Here is a 16,022-nt window from a genome sequence, read left to right on the forward strand (position 1 = left end):
ATGCTGCCAGGAGAGCGGCACAGGCTCCCCCCAGGCCTCTCTGGAGCTTGCCTGGTCCCTTCAGCAGCCCTGGGCTTGGATTGCTCCGCTTCTTCTGAATCTTTGCCTCCCACCTTCTGGCGGGGCTTCAACCCTGCTGCAAACAAGCCATATTCTGCTCACAGGCCTGGGCCAGCACCTGCCAGCACCGGGTGCCCCGTGGGGTTGCTCTGCTGCCACCTTCGCTGGGGGGGGGGAGGGGGGGGAGGAATGGGACACAGGACACAGGACGTGGGGCGCTGCCCGGGTGGCCCAGAGCAGGAGCGAGGGGCGCTGCAGGGCAGAGCGGCGTGGTGGGGCCAGGGCTGCAGCTGAGCGGGAAGGGGAAGGAAAAGGCAGAAGCAAGTGACCTGCACTATTTTTTTTTTAATTATTTTAAAATAAATTAAAAAAAAAAAAAAAGTCTTGTAAGATGTTACTGGGTGGCCACCTGGTGGCTGCAGCCGGCCTTGCAGCCCTGCGTGGGGCCGTGGAGGAGGGGAGTGCGGGGTGGAGAAGGCCTCTTGCCGCCCCGCTGACGCCGGGTAGCGGCTGCCGTGTGTGTGCCCCGGGGGCTCGGCGCGCCCGGGGCCGAGGCAGTGCGGGCGGCGTGGGCCGAGCCCGGCTCTCAGGCCTGGAAACCTCTTCTGGTGCTCGGCCTGGAACCGGCGCCTCCTCGGCCCCGTGAACTTCCCCTCCGTGACTCACTATTTTCCACTCCGGCGCACGGGGGGAAGCGGTACTGGCCCCTTCCCGAAGCAAGGGGACCGCGGCAGAACCCCCCACCCGCTCACCCGTTCCTCCGACCGCCGAGTCACGCGTGGGACGCCTCAGCGCAGTCGCTCCTCCGAAGCGATAGGGGGCGCTGTGGGGCGCCGCCACGCTCTCGCCGGGCGGGGGTTCCGGCCGCCGTCGCCGGGAGCGGAGCCGAGCGGAGCCGGCCGGGAGCGGGGCCGAAGCCGGGTAAGTGAGGCCGGGGTAGGGCGGTTCGGGCCGCAGCCATCACGCTTGGCAATGGGGGGGGGGGGGGGGGGTGTGTTGGGGAGATGGCGAAGGCCGCCACCTTAAGGACGTGGCAGGGCGGCGAAGCGTGGGGGGGCGGGCGGTCGCGCCGAATCCGGCCGGGCGCTGCCTCTCCGCGGGGCCGGTTCCCGGGTAGAGGGGCCGCTGGTGGCCGGAGGAGAAAAGCCCTGGAGCGGGAAGCGGGGTTCCCGCACGTCTCTCTTCAGCCCGGGGCCCGCCAGGCCATGCCCGCCGCGGGGGGCGCGGAGGGTGCAGAGCACCCTCCGCGGCGGGCAGGGCCTGTCGGGCCCCGGGACCCCCTGGCTTTCAGACCGGGGGGAACAGTAGCCGAGTCTCTTCTCGGCTCCCTGGCTGTTCTGTAAGGCTCCAGACTAAGGCTTCTTTCATACCCGCTTGCCCTTCTCAGCCCCCCCCCCCCCCCGCTTTCTACCTGTAACACTGGCGTCCCTGTTCGGCCTCGCCGGGGGAGGGCAGGGCCCCGCTGCCCTGAGTCAGCTCCGGGGGCCCTGGGAATTGCTAGCGCAGGCATAGAGAGAAGCCATTGTCCCTCCCTAGCCACCTCTTCACGGCCGCTGTGGGAAAGTGGAGCCGGTTCTCCTGCCGTGGGGGCCGGCGGGGGGTGGGGGGTAAAAGCAGGCGCAGCCGCTTGGGTTTTGGTCAAGTTGAAGGGGAGATGTGGCCCCGGAGTGTAGCAACCCACCCCGCTGCTCCTCGTATCCAACTTCTGCAAAAGCGAATGGCGTTTCTGCACCCTGTCCCCTGGCAAGAAGGCTGCTGCTGCGATCAGCCGGGGTTACTTAATACAGGCAAAGCCGGGAATGTATGGGCAGCTTCAGCCCCATGTGCCTGCACTGAGCCCTGTTCTTGCGTCCTGCAGCAGCCCTGTAGCCTGCGATGATGCAGGAGAGATGACAGGGGTGGTGGAGGTGTCAAACTGCCTTTTCTATGGGGGAGAACCTGAGGAGGGCTGGGGGGGAATAGGAAGCGGGCACAGAAACCCACCTCCAGCTGTTTGCACTTCTTCCTGGGCTGGGAATTTCTGGGTCCTTTAAGTCACAGAAGGGAGATTTCAGGGTGAAACACAGCCTCAGCTTAGGTCAGGTTGTTGGACTCCGGGGTCCTGGCCACAGCAACCGAGGACAAGAAAAGCCCCTCAGGCCTTTCCCAAGGGGACAAGAGGTTGGTGGGGCAGGCTTGTTGTTCATGAAATGGCAGGGGACTTTCTTGCCTTTAAAGCTCTAAGTTTGTAAGTCTCTGAGGGCTACTAGAGGTCACAGCTATATTATGTTGGGGCCAGGTACACCTCACAGGGCCTAAATTCCTATGACTTAGTTGTTTTAAGGGGAGGGGGGATTAACATCTCTGTCCCTTTCTGTCACAGGACCCCAGAGCTTCTTCTGGTGGGTTTTTATGTAGCCAGCCCCACAGTCACCCTCAGCTGGCTTCCAAAGCAACTGGGAGGCTTTTTCTTCTGGAGAGACTGAGGCAGGGATGGAGCATGGACCAAGGAAACATCCTATCCTGATGCAGGAAGCTGCAGCTTGTTGTGCGAGGGGAGGATGCAAGTGGCCTTGGGTGTAGGGAGTCCTTGCCAGCTTGCTCATTCTGTTGTTTTTCTGGTGCTCTTGTTCTTCGCACGGCCCCTGAATATCACAGGTTTGCCTCTGTGAGAGAGGGGACAGTGGAGGGAAGAACTCCTTGAAGGGAGTATTAAAGCTGTTTTAAAGCTGGCTATGTCATCACCTTAGGGCTACAGCTGAAGAATATCAGCTATACCTTATCGGATAGTCCTGGTAAAATCCCAACCAGCCAGCTGGTAGAACAGTTCCTTCCCAGTCTTGCTGTCTGGCTGTGTCTTGCCAACCTGGTGAGCCCTGGTAATTTCCTCTGAACTGTGGGGAATGCCTTGGCACGCTCCCTTCCAGGGCTGCCTGGGGAGGCGGGGGAAGCTGGCAGCCTGAGCCCTCCCCAGCTCTCCTCCACTCAGCTGGTGTAGCTGGAGAGGGAAGCTCTGAACTGTTTGGTCTCAGAGGAAGGTCGCTCTGGCCACAGGCGTGAAACATGAGCTGCTAGGTAGGAGTCACTTTTTCATTTCAGTGACCTTTTCTTTTTCCACCCAGGAGCTGTGCTAAAGTTTAACCTAAAAAGGTGAGGTGTGAGGTGCTCCTTGCATTTGGAGTAAGAACATTGTCAAAACTAGATGGTTACAACAGTGTTCAAACGTTCTCTCCGCTCCTGGAAGTCCAAGTTCCTAAACCAGAGCAAACACCCATAACGGATGCAAACATAAATGTTTGGCATGTGCTCTTGAACTCCAGAGGGCTTTTCCTACTCCATCATCGCTGTCGAGTGCTGCGTGCCAGTGGGGAGTGGGCTGGGTGGCACAGGCAGGCAGAGTGGAGCTGGCCAGGTGCCCACAGCCTGCCTCTTCATCTCTCCACAGATTTTGCCTTCCCCTCATGCTGGCTTCCCTCCCTACCATGGCTGCTGCTGAAGAGTTCCCCCCTGCCCTGCAGGATTCTTGGGGGGACTTCTGGCTCTTCCGTTTCTTTGTTAATGCTGCTGGCTATGCGAGTATCGTGGTGCCGGGATTCCTCCTCATCCAGTACTTCAAGAGAAGGAATTACCTGGAGACAGGTAAGGGTGGGAGCTTCCCTTCCACATCCTGCCTCCCTGTGAGCTCTCCACACCCTATTCAGCACTGACAGGTCGTTTCCCTGACCTGCTTCTTCCCTGACCTGCTTCGTCAGACCAGGAGTGAGCCCCTCACAGAGCTGCATCCCAGAGCTGTCTAGGTGCTACCCTGAAACAAGTTTCTCTGTGGCCCCTGCAGCCATGGATGCAGAGGCTAGTAAGGTGGGAGGCTTCACCTCTCAAGCTGGTGTGGCTTGTGGTGCCCAGGCTGCGGTTAATTCTGTTTCTATGTTCTCTTACCCTCTTTAGGCCGAGGCATTTGCTTCCCTGTCATCAAATCATGTGTGTTCGGCTCTGAGGTGAAGTCTGTACACCAGGAGGATGGCTCCCTGCCACCCCGAGCGGAGCCCACCGAGTCCTCTACAGCCCGACAGGTCTTCAAGCTGGCCTTCTGTGCTGCTGGTCTACAGGTAGGGGCCCTGTGCGTGTGTGTGTGGCCATCCCATCCTGGGGGCCAGAGGTAGGCAGCAGGTTTGTGGCCGTCAGTTCCTTGAAGACCAAGTATGCAGTGCTGTCCTTGGGACACAGCTTCTCAACCAGGACAGTCCACTAGGACTGCTGTGTCACTTCTCAGGGCTGTGGAGGTCCATTTAGCTGGTGTCATCCAGGTTGGGACCTCTTGTCTGTCCGATCACAGTCCTCTGCAGCCACGCATAGGGAAAATTCTGTGATTCAGCAGATTGTTAGGGCTGCTCTTGTTCTGGCCCTCATGTCAGAGGAGTAGATAGTTTGAGCCTTCTTATTTCCCAGGCTCTCTTCTGGGTCACCTTCTGGGGCTGCTGTGTCCTGCCTTGATGGATTATGTTTGAATACTGGAGGCAAATACTCGATTCAGCTACAGATAAAGAGCACTTTTAAATCTTAGTTTTCCTAAGTCTTAGCTACAGCCTGAGCATCATTAGGAAGGGCAGCTTTTTGGGTCTATGAGGATTAAAAATAGAAATGTGGGCATCGTGATAGAAAAACCCACACATCCCACAGCCAGCAGAAGACACCCACTCTCTGGCCTATTATTCCAGCCTATCCAGACTTGCTGCTGGTCACCACAAAGTCCTTCCATCTCTCTGTGCCTCAGTTTCTTGGGAGGGTATGTGTGGTGAAAGAAAGTCTGTGTTACTTCTGTGAGTGGCTTGGTACTGTTGCTCCAGAAGTAGTGGAGGTGATAGCCAGAACAGTGATCATCCCCAGAGGACAGTTTCGTCTGCTGGGTTTGAAACTAGAATTGATTTGGATGGAAGAACTGGGCCTGGGGAGCTGGAAGTGAAAACCAATGCAGAGGCCACTGGGAAAACTGCCAGGACCTGCCGCAGGGAGCTGGCACTAAAGCTACAGCTGTGCATCGGTAACGTTCCCTGATCCTGTTGGTCTGGTTCAACAGGCAGCTTAAAGCATAACCGCTTGCTGTACGCCAGGATGTTTGTTTTGCGAGGCTTGCTGTATGCCAGGATGTTTGCTTGGCAGGCTTCTCTCTCCTTGAGGAGGCTGTTAACTGAGTGGGTTTTGTTTGGGACGGGGTGTTCCTGGTTGTAACCACAACGGACAGTGGGTTCCCTCAGACGGGTGGAGTGGGGGGTAGCCCCATCTCCCAGTGTCTCAGGGAAGCATTGCCGTGCAGAGAATGAGGCAATGCTGAGGCAAGCAAGGATCTCTTGGGGTCTGTTCTTCCCGCGGTTGCTTGCAGCTGCCGTTGTGGGTTCTGACTCTCCCTGTGTTCTTCCTGCTTCGCAGGCCTCCTACCTCACATGGGGTGTCCTCCAGGAGCGTGTAATGACGAGGACGTACGGTGCCACTGAAACGGACCCTGGTGAGAAGTTCAAGGACTCCCAGTTCCTAGTGTTCATGAACCGCATCCTGGCCTTCACAGTGGCTGGTCTGTACTGTGCCCTGACCAAGCAGCCGCGCCATGGGGCTCCTATGTACAAATACTCCTTTGCCTCCCTCTCCAACATCCTCAGCAGCTGGTGCCAGTATGAGGCACTCAAATATGTCAGCTTCCCTACTCAAGTGCTGGCCAAGGCCTCCAAAGTGATCCCAGTGATGATGATGGGCAAACTGGTGTCACGCAAGAGTTACGAGTACTGGGAGTACCTGACTGCTGCCCTCATCTCCGTGGGGGTCAGCATGTTCCTGCTCTCCAGTGCTCCCAATAGGCATTTGTCCACTGTCACCACTTTCTCAGGCATAGTCCTCCTGGCCGGCTACATAATCTTCGACAGCTTCACCTCCAACTGGCAGGACGCTCTCTTCACCTACAAGATGTCTCCTGTGCAGATGATGTTTGGTGTCAATGTCTTCTCCTGCCTTTTCACGGTGGGCTCGCTCTTGGAGCAGGGTGCCTTGCTGGAGTCGGTACGCTTCATGGCCCGCCACTCAGAGTTCACTGCCCACGCTGTGCTGCTCTCAGTGTGTTCTGCCTGTGGCCAGCTCTTCATCTTCTACACCATCAACCAGTTTGGGGCAGCCGTCTTCACCATCATAATGACACTCCGCCAGGCTTTTGCCATCCTCCTCTCCTGCCTCATCTATGGGCACACTGTCACTGTCATGGGTGGGATGGGGGTAGCAGTTGTCTTCGTGGCCCTCTTCCTCCGTGTCTACGCCCGCAGCCGCATGAAGAAGCGCAGTAAGAAGCTTCCGCCAGGGGACACCCCTGTACAAAAGGTCTAAGGAGCCAGGGCCATGGCATTTAAGCCATGCCTGCTGTCCTGCCTCCACTCGGCAGTACTTGCTTGATTTCTCAGAACCCACTGAAGAGCAGGGTGGGGTACGGATAGGCTGGACCAGTGACTCACTTTTCCACCTGCTTTTCCTGGGGAAGGGGCTGGAATGAGCCATGGGAATGCTCCGGGCTGCCATAGCTCCAAACCTTTCCATTTGCCTTAATGGGTCAAAGACTTCTAGCCAAGGCATGGGCCTGGGGGCTCGCATCCTGGGGGCAAACCAGCATGGGGCTGCTGGTACTCCTGCCCCTCCCTCTGTCTTGTGGCTTCTCTCCAAAGTCACTGATGAACAAGGGAGCCCTTTCCCTGGCTCTGTCTTGCCTCCGGCTAATGCTCCTCCATTTCTGTCACTACTACAGAGCTCAGCAGGAGGAAAGGGCAAGCAAAACGCTAGCTTTCTTTTTGAAACACCTCCCATGTGAGGCAGGTCCCAAGCTGAGCCTGTCCCAAGGCAGGGGGAGCTCTCAACCTCCCTCCCAGGAGGTGCTCCAGGTACAACAGGCACAGCTAAGGGAAGTAGTCCCAGCCTGTCCTACCCCAGGCCTGGGATCTGCTCTGGGAGGGCACTCTGCAGTGAAAGCCAGTACCTCCAAGTTTGGTTTTATCAGTTCCTTGCCCCTGCTCTGAGACACTTTTTTTCCGCTCCCCTCAGCCCAGGCTGATTTTTATGCAGAGACTGATGCTGGCCGGTACGGTTCCCAAGGCTTGCTGAGTTGTTCTAGGTTGCTTTTTGGTTACATCTGCTGCTGCCAAAGGCTGCGCTGCCCAGAAGCCCCAGCATCGCCTCGGGGTGTCTCAGTGCCACAGTTTCTGGGCTTTGTAGTTGCCATTCAGAGAAGCACAAAGTAGCCCCTCTTCTTCCTGCCAACTGGAGGCATTGGCCCCAGCTTTCCTGGGGCCTCACCAGTGCCCCACTGTTCCTGGAGGGCTGAGATGGGGCAGAGCCTGTCTGCAGTGCCTTGTTTCTGCTCCACAGGCAGCAGGGGATGGAGCGAGTGGGCACCTGCTCCCCAGGCAGCAGGGGATGGAGCAGTGAAAGCTGCTCTTCCCCAGGAGCCTGGGTTTTACTGGTTAACCCTTTTCTCCTCAACACAACCTGACTGACAAGCCAGCAGGTTTTGGTACTTTTGAAAGGCAACTTTTTTTCTCTTTATTTTATTAAATTAAAAATATGCTGCATATAGTGCCCTGAGGGTAAATATTCTTTTTTTTTTTTTTTTTTTTATGTACCTGGAAGGAGGGGAGTGACTTCCCAACCCTTCCTGTGTCCCTAGTCTCTCTAGGATAGCAAAGCTGTCTTGTCTTTCCAAACAAGGGTGCCTCTGCCTTTGCCCAGGCAAGTATCAGCCAGGGTTGGACCCAAAGCTGCAAGGCCTGACAGGAGATCCTTGCACACACGACTGGGTAGCATAACCAGATTTGGACTGCTGCTTATGCTGGTGGGCAGGTGGAGGAGCTGTTAGCCTGATTCTTGTTTGGCTCCTGGGTTCCCTACTTGGGCAGCCCCAGTGGGTGTATAGCTACTGCCTGCATAGCTAGAGAGATAGAGCAGAGGCCTGCTGAGCCCCTGCCAGCCAGGGCCACCAGTGCTGTAGCAAGGCCCTGGAAGAGTCCATCCGTTATGGGGTACACATTTGCACCAACACCAGCTCCACAGGCCCCACACCAGAGCCAGAGAAAGCTTGGGGTGTGGATGGCACAGAGGGGTCAGAGACAACACCTTAGCCTAACAGAGCTAGAGAAAGGGGAGACTTGGGTGAGGGCTACAAGAGAAACAGAGGAGACTAGGGACAGGAGCTGCTTACGCAGTGCTGAGTTAGCTGAGCCAGCAGGGATAACGGAGCTGGTGCTGAGCACAGCCCAGGCTTCAGAGCACTTGGCTCTCCAGCAGTTTGACCTGTGCTCCTTTCCTAGCTCCGAGCTCTTGAAAAGTGCCTGTGCAGCCTCACAGCCCTTCATCCTGCCCCTAAAAATTCCCCCAAATGTCTGCCTCCACCATCTGCTGACAGACTGAAAATGGAATGGATATTTTTTTTCTTTGGTCAAAAAAAAAAAAAGGTTGTCCACCAGGATACCTTTTCTAATTTAAATTTCGATCTAATGAAATTGGGGGGGGAGGGGGGGAAAGAACTCAAAACATTCTAAGTTAAAAAGAATTTACTTATTCATTATTTGGCAAAGCCTTCCTATACAGAGAAAAATCTTACTTTTAAACAATTTTTCTCTCCCGTCTCAGGGAAAGAAAACCACCCTGAAGGCATTTGCTAGCTCAGCTCCAGCACTGCCCTAGCAGCCTGCACCCAAACAGCTGCCACACTGGCAGCGCAGTGCCCCTCAGTGCCTTGGTGTGCAGCGAGGGACTCCAGCAGGTTTTACCTCCTCCTTCCCTGGTGAAGATGAATACTGCCTAAAGCCCACTCCATTTTGTGCCTGTGGTTGCTGGCAAGCAGCCAGCAACAGAACTTGATGTTGGTGTCACTTTCCCCTTACAAACACCCAGGGGCCACTGTGGCCCAGGGTGATGAACCAAGCTCAGTGCAAGGGGCAGATGCCCCAGGCTTCTCAGTCATCTGGGACACAGGCAAAACCCAGGGAGGGGGTGGCCAGACACTGCCAACCCCCCCCAGGGCTGCAGAAGCCCAGAAATGTCAGGCTGGAGGTAGGAGTAAAGGAGGAATCTAGAGTACAGAGCAAGAAGAGTTTGGCCTAAGAGCTGAAGAGAGGCAGCTTGAGTACAGTCCTCAGCTGTCACTCCACTCCCTGCTCTGCACTGCAAGGGACAGACAGATGGCTCCTGCCACAGCTCCTGCCCCCAGGGATGCTCAGACCAGCCAGCAGCAGTGCAGGCTCAGGTCCTGGCACAGCTTGCCCAGCTGACATCTGCAGATTGGAAAGATTTGTTCCCAGGCTGTGGGGCATGCAGCGCTCTGGGTGGACAACTACTGCCTGATGGAGATGACTGCATCTGCACAGCAGGTCATCTGTTTCTCTTACCCCCTTCAGGGTGCCTGGGCAGGGAATGGGTAGAGATCACCAAAAGCAATGCTCTGAAAACCAGTCAGGACAGGGGAGAGATCAGCAGCCTGATACTCTCAGGCACAGGCTGAGACGCTTTCCTCCGTATAGTAGGCATGAAACACAAAGGACCCCACCACGTAAACCACATTTTTTGATACTTTAATTCCAGTAGAACAAAACAACAGAAAAATAATCAAACAAAAAATAACTAAGCCAACTGAAATACAATATCCTACCCTGGGGGATGGGGGAGGCAGCAGCTCAGAGGAAGGGCTCTCCCACCCTGTTGGAACAAGGGCAGTGTTTGATGCCTACTGGGAACGTAGGAGACCCCAAGTCAGGGGGAGAGGGGAAGCCTGACGCCTCCCCTCATCTCCACTCCCCATCAGCTGCTCCTACACAAGCAGAAAGACACAGAACAGACAGGCCTCGGGGCAGCCTGAATCACTCACTACTGACAAACAGGGAATCATGCCCTCCTGCACCCTACCAAAACCAACCCCAACCAAACCAAATCCAAAAAAAGACACCACCAAGGAGTCAGTAGCAGCTGGTGGGAGCAGACCCCCTTTAAAGCAGACATGAGGTGGGGCAGAGGACTGGCAGGTGAGGGAAGAGGCTTCCTCCTACTTTAGTCTACCTCTTCCATGCGGGATGCATCTTCGTCTCCCTCCAGAGTGGGGATTTCATCACGGACAGCTGCACTGGGCTCCTCTGCAGTCACCTCATCTTCATCAATGCCTGGGAGAGGGGAGGAAAGGAAGCGATGAAGCTTTCAAGTGACACAAAGTGATCCCAGAGGAACAGCCTCTCCCATAGCAAAGGCTGGCTCCTGCCAACAGCCTGAGGGACAGGGCAATTAGCATCCAGTAGTTACGCCAAGCCACAGCACTTCTTCATTTACATTTCTGCCTAAAAAAGCCAGTTTGGAAAAATAAGTTGGGTGCAAGCACAAAGTGTTTCACCACCTGGGTTCCCATCTCCCATTGCAGACTTTTAACATTGACCATGAAGAACTGGAAAACCTCAGATTGTCATCTGAGCAGCCTGGTTGTGGCTCTTGGCCTTGTGGAGGACAGGACAGTCCACTCAGAGCCCCAAGCCCTCCCAAAGTACCTTGTTCCAGGTTTCCACTTGCCTCTAATGACCTTATGTACACAGCCAGTTCTGCACAACACACCAGCATGGCTCCCTTACTGGCCTCCCCACGTCCCAAGACTAGCCTGCTCAGCTAACCTGCTTTCAGAACCAGCAGGCCTGAGATGCTGTGTGGACACCTACCAAGCCCCAGTTTGATCATCCTGTAGATGCGGTTGGAGTGCGTCTGGGGATCTTCCAGGGAGAAGCCAGAGGACAGCAGAGCAGTTTCAAAGAGTAGCACCACCAGGTCTTTGACAGCTTTGTCATTCTTGTCAGCATCAGCCTTCTGGCGGAGCGTTTCCACAATTGGGTGGTCAGGGTTGATCTCTAGGTGCTTCTTGGCCATCATATAGCCCATGGTAGAGTTGTCCCGCAACGCCTGAGCCTTCATGATGCGCTCCATGTTGGCTGTCCAACCATAGGTGCTGGTGACGATGCAGCAGGGAGACGAGACCAACCGGTTTGAGATAGTTACCTGCCAATGTAGCCAAGGGTTAGCTGAGCAAGGTCCCCTATATGCCCTGGACTAGGCCCAGCCACAGCACAGATGATACCCCAGGTCTTTGCCCCAGGTTCACTCGGGGACACCCCAAAGCAAGCAGAGATCCTTCAAGCAGCTCCTGGACTGCTGCACAGACTAGTTTAGACAGCTCAGCCAGCACCTTCAGCAGTTTCCCGCACTTACCCTCTCCCATCAATGCACGTATTTGGGTCAGTGCCCCTCACCTGCAGCCTGGCTGCTAAGAGCAAGACGGTGCAGTGCATGCTGGGATCTCCGGTCTCCTTTAGCGGCTCCTCTGCAGGAGATGAGGGAGATCAGAGGCATGCATTGAGGTGAGGCCCTTGCCTGCATCATGGAGGGCCCAGCCCCCTCCCTCCAGCCCAGGACACAGCCCTGGGCTGAGCTCGTTGCCCATCTTACCTTCTCCACCTTCTTGTCCAGGATCTCCTTCATGAGTTTGCAGAGGGTCTCGAACTTGGCCTTGCTCTCCTCCATCTTCTTTTTCTCCTCCTCATCTTCAGGCAGCTCCAGCCCTTCTTTGGTGACTGATACCAGGGTCTTGCCGTCAAACTCCTTGAGCTGCTGCACACAGTACTCATCAATAGGCTCCGTCATGTACACCACCTCAAAGCCACGTTTCCGCACACGCTCCACAAAGGCTGAGTTGGCAACCTGCTCCTTACTCTCCCCTGGGTGTAGAAATGAGATGTCACCAAGATGTAAGAGCTGGTTACAGCAGAACAAACAGCACCAGTCTCTCAGAGCCCCTAACATAAAACTGGTTGCAGCTGGGGCTCTAGACCTGGTGGTCTTTCCCCAGCTCTCAGAGATGGGCTGTTATTCAGCAGGGAGGGCCTGCTGAAGGCAGCAGGACCTACCTGGAAAAATATGCTTTAAGTTAGGGATGGTAGGCAGGTAACCTGCCTCCACATCACTAGGGCACGGAGGAGCTCTTGCTCACCTGTGATGTAGTAGATACTCTTCTGGGTCTCCTTCATACGGGACACATACTCTGAAAGTGAAGTCACCTCATCGCCTGACTGGGACGTGTTGTAACGCAGCAGCTCCGAAAGGCGCTTTCGATTGGTTGAATCCTCATGGATGCCCAGCTGGGGGCAGAAGAGATGCATGAAGCCTCCAGGACGGGACTTGCCATGCACTTGGGTCACCCTCAAGGCAAAGCCATCTCTGCCCATCCCCTAACCATTTGAGTCCGAGGCCTAGGACAGCCGGCGGGGCCAGCTGCCCACAAAGGCTCTTTGAGGCACTTGCAAGACCCCCTCTACCTTAACACCCAGAAAGAGAAGACATGGGACAGGGACAAGCCTGCTCCTAAGGCAGACAGGCCATGGGCCCCTCCCTCCTCCAGATGCAGAGTGCCCAGCTCACCTTCAGATTCTTGGAAAAAGCCTCATAAAATTTTTTGTAGTTCTCTTTGTCCTCCGCCAGCTCAGAGAAGAGCTCCAAGCATTTCTTCACAATGTTTTTGCGGATCACCTTGAGGATCTTGCTCTGCTGGAGCATCTCACGAGAGATGTTCAGAGGCAGGTCCTCTGAATCCACAACGCCCCGGATGAAGTCTGAGTAGGGAAAATGAAAACAGGAGCCAGGTTAAGAGCTTTGAGCTTCATCACAGGAGGAAAAGTGCTAAGACATTGACTGCTGTGCACCCACACCAGCTAGTACCTCAGCCAGCCACTTTATACTGGGAGTGGTACCACAGGCTGCGGGGGTCCCAGCTCCGCAGTGGGAGTCTGAAGCAGGGGGGCTCTTACTTAGGTACTCAGGAATGAGCTCATCACAGCTGTCCATGATGAAGACACGCCTCACATACAGCTTAATGTTCTTCTTCTTCTTGTTCTCAAAGAGGTCAAAAGGGGCACGGCGTGGGATGAAGAGCAGGGCCCTGAACTCCAGCTGCCCTTCCACGGAAAAGTGCTGCAGAGCCAGGAAGGAAAAACAACTGCTGGGGTGCTTCCCTTCTACCCCTTCCCCCAGGACCTGCTGTGGGCAGGCTGAACTGCTGTTCCTCAGCACTGGGGCTGGTAGTGGGGCACAGCATGCCAGGGCTCTCTGGCATCCAGCAGGCCTGGACAGAGGAGTCCTGCTTTTCTGAGGCCCAACAGCTCCCATCCTGCTTCTAGGCTGGCACTGCCCAACCCCTCCACCTGCATGGGAGCCACAGTGCAGGGTGGGACACCACCAAGTTGCCCAAGACCCCTCGGTCCACTGAAGCACAACTACGTGGTGGCTCTGGGTATGGGCTGGAAAGGGGCCCTCTGCCTCTCCCTGGAAGCCAGGGTGGCCCATCACCCACCTTGACAGCCAGGTGGTCCTCCCAGTCATTGGTGAGGCTTTTGTAAAACTCTCCATACTCCTCCTGGGTGATGTCGTCAGGGTTGCGGGTCCAAATAGGCTTGGTCTTGTTCAGCTCTTCCTGATCAATATATTTCTCCTTGATTTTCTTAGTTTTTTTCTTCTTGCCTTTGTCTCCCTCTTCCTCCTCCTCATCAGAGCCCACATCCTCGATTTTGGGTTTCTCCTCATCTTTGGATGCTGACTCTTCCTCTTCCTTCTCACCTTTCTCCTCCTCTGCCTCATCATCACTGATCTCTTTCTCACGCTCCTTCTCCAGCTATGGAGAAAGGGACAAGCAAGAGTCAGGTTTAGCCGCAAGCAACTGTTACCAGGAATTCTTTTGCTCCAGATGAGAGAAATGGGTGTCCTCCAAGGCCCAACAAAAGCAACATCTAGAACAGGGATTCTCCTGAAACCAGCCCTCAGAGACCCTCCATAGCTCGTGCTACCAAAAGCTGTGACTGAGAAGATGAAACAAGGGACAGGAAATCCTCTTCCCTCCGCGGCTGGTTTAGATGACCTCCAGCTGCACAGATCAAAGGCCAAAAGCATGGCCGGATACCCACCACCTTCACCTCCAATAAGCTCCCAGCCTCAAATCACCTCTGGCCACCCAAGCTGGGAGCACTACTGCTCAACACCCAGCAGCCAGGAGCTATGGAAGGGAACAGGAGAGACCGTACTCTGCCCTTTTCTGGGCTCCTGCTCCCAACACCACCCACCCCTGCCTCCAGCTTTCCAGGGAGTCCCTACAGTCCTTCCCTTACGTACATAGAGCGTAATGGGGTAGCCAATAAACTGGGAGTGCTTCTTCACCACCTCTTTGACACGCCGCTCCTCCAAGTACTCTGTCTGGTCTTCCTTCAAATACAGGATCACTTTGGTGCCCCGTCCAATGGGTTCACCTACAGTGTGGAGAGAGACACGTTAGCATTTCAGGGCATAGTGTTAGAGGGCAGAGAACAAGTGGGACCACCTCCTTGACACCTAACATTAACAAGCATGACTGACAATGCAGCACAGCTCCAGGGGGCACCAGAAAAAGAGGTACTTCTAGTAGATAAATATACTTTTTTTTTTTTGTACAATACGTACCGTGATCAGTTCGGACAGTGAAGGACCCCCCAGCTGATGACTCCCAAGCGTACTGCTCGTCATCATTGTGCTTGGTAATAACAACCACCCTCTCAGCGACTAGATAGGCAGAATAGAAACCCACACCAAACTGCCCGATCATGGAGATGTCTGCACCAGCCTGTGATAACAGAAAGAGACTGATAGACTAGTGAAGAGACAGGAGATGTCGGCAAATTATTCACAGCAGCAAAGAACTGGGTCAGCATGCAGAGAAAAAGAGGCAAGTACCAACAGGCAGCCAGCCCTACCCTCAACTCCTCCTTGCTGCTGGAAAGGTGGGGAAGCACACTCAGGTATGCTGAGAGCTCCCACAGCAAAAAAGGCAGCAGGGCTAGGGTTATACTCCAGTGAAAGCCCGTGGCCCAGGCCCTAGGGAACCCATGCAGCTAAAGGCAACCCACCTGCAGGGCTTCCATGAAGGCTTTGGTACCGGATTTGGCAATAGTGCCCAGGTTGTTGATGAGGTCTGCTTTTGTCATCCCAATGCCAGTGTCCACCAGGGTGAGTGTGCGGTCCTGGGGGTTGGGGATTATGTCGATCTTGAGGTCCTTACCGCTGTCTAGCTTTGAGGGGTCGGTCAGGCTCTCATAGCGGATCTTATCCAGCGCCTAGGGGAGAGGGTGACGCTTGCCACGGCCCCCCTCCTCAAACAGCCGTCTCCCTCCCCCCGCACCAAAAACCTCGCAGGCCGCCCAGGCAGCGGCCTCTCCCCGCGCACCCCCAGCGGGACATCAGCCTCCCCCGAGCCCCTCCCGGCAGAGGAAGGAGACCGCCCCCGCAGGGGCGAGCAGGGCCCGGGCTCACGTCGGAGGCGTTGGAGATGAGCTCCCGCAGGAAGATCTCCTTGTTGGAGTAGAAGGTGTTGATGATGAGTGACATGAGCTGGGCGATCTCCGCCTGGAAGGCGAAGGTCTCTGCATCCTCCTCGCCATACCGCACTTCCTCGGGCATCTGCAAGGCAAGCACAGGCCGTTCGCACCGGGGGAGGGTGCGGCGGGGACACCAGGCCCGGCCCGACCCGGCCCCGCACACCGCCCTTACCGTGTCGCTACAGGAACCGGCAAAACAGTGCCGCTCGCTACTGGCTCCCTTTTATAGGTACGGCAGCGCACCGCCCACCGTCTCCTTCCGCCTTAAAACGGCCCCGGGCATCACGGTACAAGGTATTGTGGGGTCCACCAGCGTTGTCGTTTAACGGTGGTGGTTATGGGGAAGGCTAGAGATTAGCCATGAGCCCTACACTGCTGCCAGGTCCGCTCCCCGCCGGCCCTCGCCGCGGCGCTCGGAGGGGGGAAATAAAGCGCCGCGGCGAGGCCCAACGGGGGGATTATTTCCCGCGACCGGCAGCGGAGGAGCACCATGGCGGGTGGGGAGTAGCGCGAAAGCCCTTCCAGAGGTTTCCACAGGGGTTA

At 55.8% G+C, this 16,022-nt stretch overlaps 2 protein-coding genes across 4 annotated transcripts; one reads left to right on the forward strand and one right to left on the reverse strand.

Moving 5' to 3' along the window:
- Positions 1-928: 928 nt before the first annotated feature.
- SLC35B2 (solute carrier family 35 member B2) lies at positions 929-7,635 on the forward strand. 2 transcript variants are annotated; one of them, XM_082481625.1, is made up of 4 exons: positions 929-981; positions 3,485-3,678; positions 3,985-4,145; positions 5,464-7,635. In XM_082481625.1, the coding sequence occupies exons 2-4, from the start codon at positions 3,501-3,503 to the stop codon at positions 6,400-6,402; spliced, it is 1,278 nt and encodes a 425-aa protein (XP_082337751.1). In that variant the 5' UTR covers positions 929-981; positions 3,485-3,500; the 3' UTR covers positions 6,403-7,635. The 2 variants fall into 2 exon arrangements, with proteins under 2 accessions (XP_082337751.1, XP_082337752.1); XM_082481626.1 differs by lacking the exon at positions 929-981 and adding an exon at positions 3,045-3,189.
- Positions 7,636-9,616: 1,981 nt separating this feature from the next.
- HSP90AB1 (heat shock protein 90 alpha family class B member 1) lies at positions 9,617-15,632 on the reverse strand. Of its 2 annotated transcripts, none has more exons than XM_082481541.1 (11): positions 15,415-15,632; positions 15,012-15,218; positions 14,569-14,728; positions 14,245-14,378; positions 13,433-13,750; positions 12,891-13,053; positions 12,505-12,695; positions 12,077-12,224; positions 11,536-11,804; positions 10,755-11,088; positions 9,617-10,214 (listed from the first exon to the last, which is right to left on the reverse strand). In XM_082481541.1, the coding sequence occupies exons 1-11, from the start codon at positions 15,559-15,561 to the stop codon at positions 10,105-10,107; spliced, it is 2,181 nt and encodes a 726-aa protein (XP_082337667.1). In that variant the 5' UTR covers positions 15,562-15,632; the 3' UTR covers positions 9,617-10,104. The 2 variants fall into 2 exon arrangements, 1 of the variants encoding a protein (XP_082337667.1); XR_014269016.1 differs by lacking the exon at positions 9,617-10,214 and adding an exon at positions 11,340-11,410 and having other exon boundaries at positions 10,968-11,088.
- Between the last annotated feature and the right edge of the window lie 390 nt (positions 15,633-16,022).

Source organism: Vanellus vanellus, assembly GCF_965231255.1.
Source record: "Vanellus vanellus genome assembly, chromosome: 3".
In the NCBI taxonomy this organism is placed as follows: Eukaryota; Metazoa; Chordata; class Aves; order Charadriiformes; family Charadriidae; genus Vanellus; species Vanellus vanellus.

Excerpts from the sequence above, each read along its gene's own strand:
- HSP90AB1 (XM_082481541.1), bottom strand. The coding sequence starts at position 15,561 with ATGCCCGAGGAAGTGCGGTATGGCGAGGAGGATGCAGAGACCTTCGCC. Across the intron at positions 14,729-15,011 it reads CCTTCATGGAAGCCCTGCAG|GCTGGTGCAGACATCTCCAT; the intron begins GTGGGTTGCCTT and ends CTGTTATCACAG. Across the intron at positions 12,696-12,890 it reads GCTCATTCCTGAGTACCTAA|ACTTCATCCGGGGCGTTGTG; the intron begins GTAAGAGCCCCC and ends TTCCCTACTCAG.
- SLC35B2 (XM_082481625.1), top strand. The coding sequence starts at position 3,501 with ATGCTGGCTTCCCTCCCTACCATGGCTGCTGCTGAAGAGTTCCCCCCT. Across the intron at positions 3,679-3,984 it reads AAGGAATTACCTGGAGACAG|GCCGAGGCATTTGCTTCCCT; the intron begins GTAAGGGTGGGA and ends TACCCTCTTTAG. Across the intron at positions 4,146-5,463 it reads TCTGTGCTGCTGGTCTACAG|GCCTCCTACCTCACATGGGG; the intron begins GTAGGGGCCCTG and ends CCTGCTTCGCAG.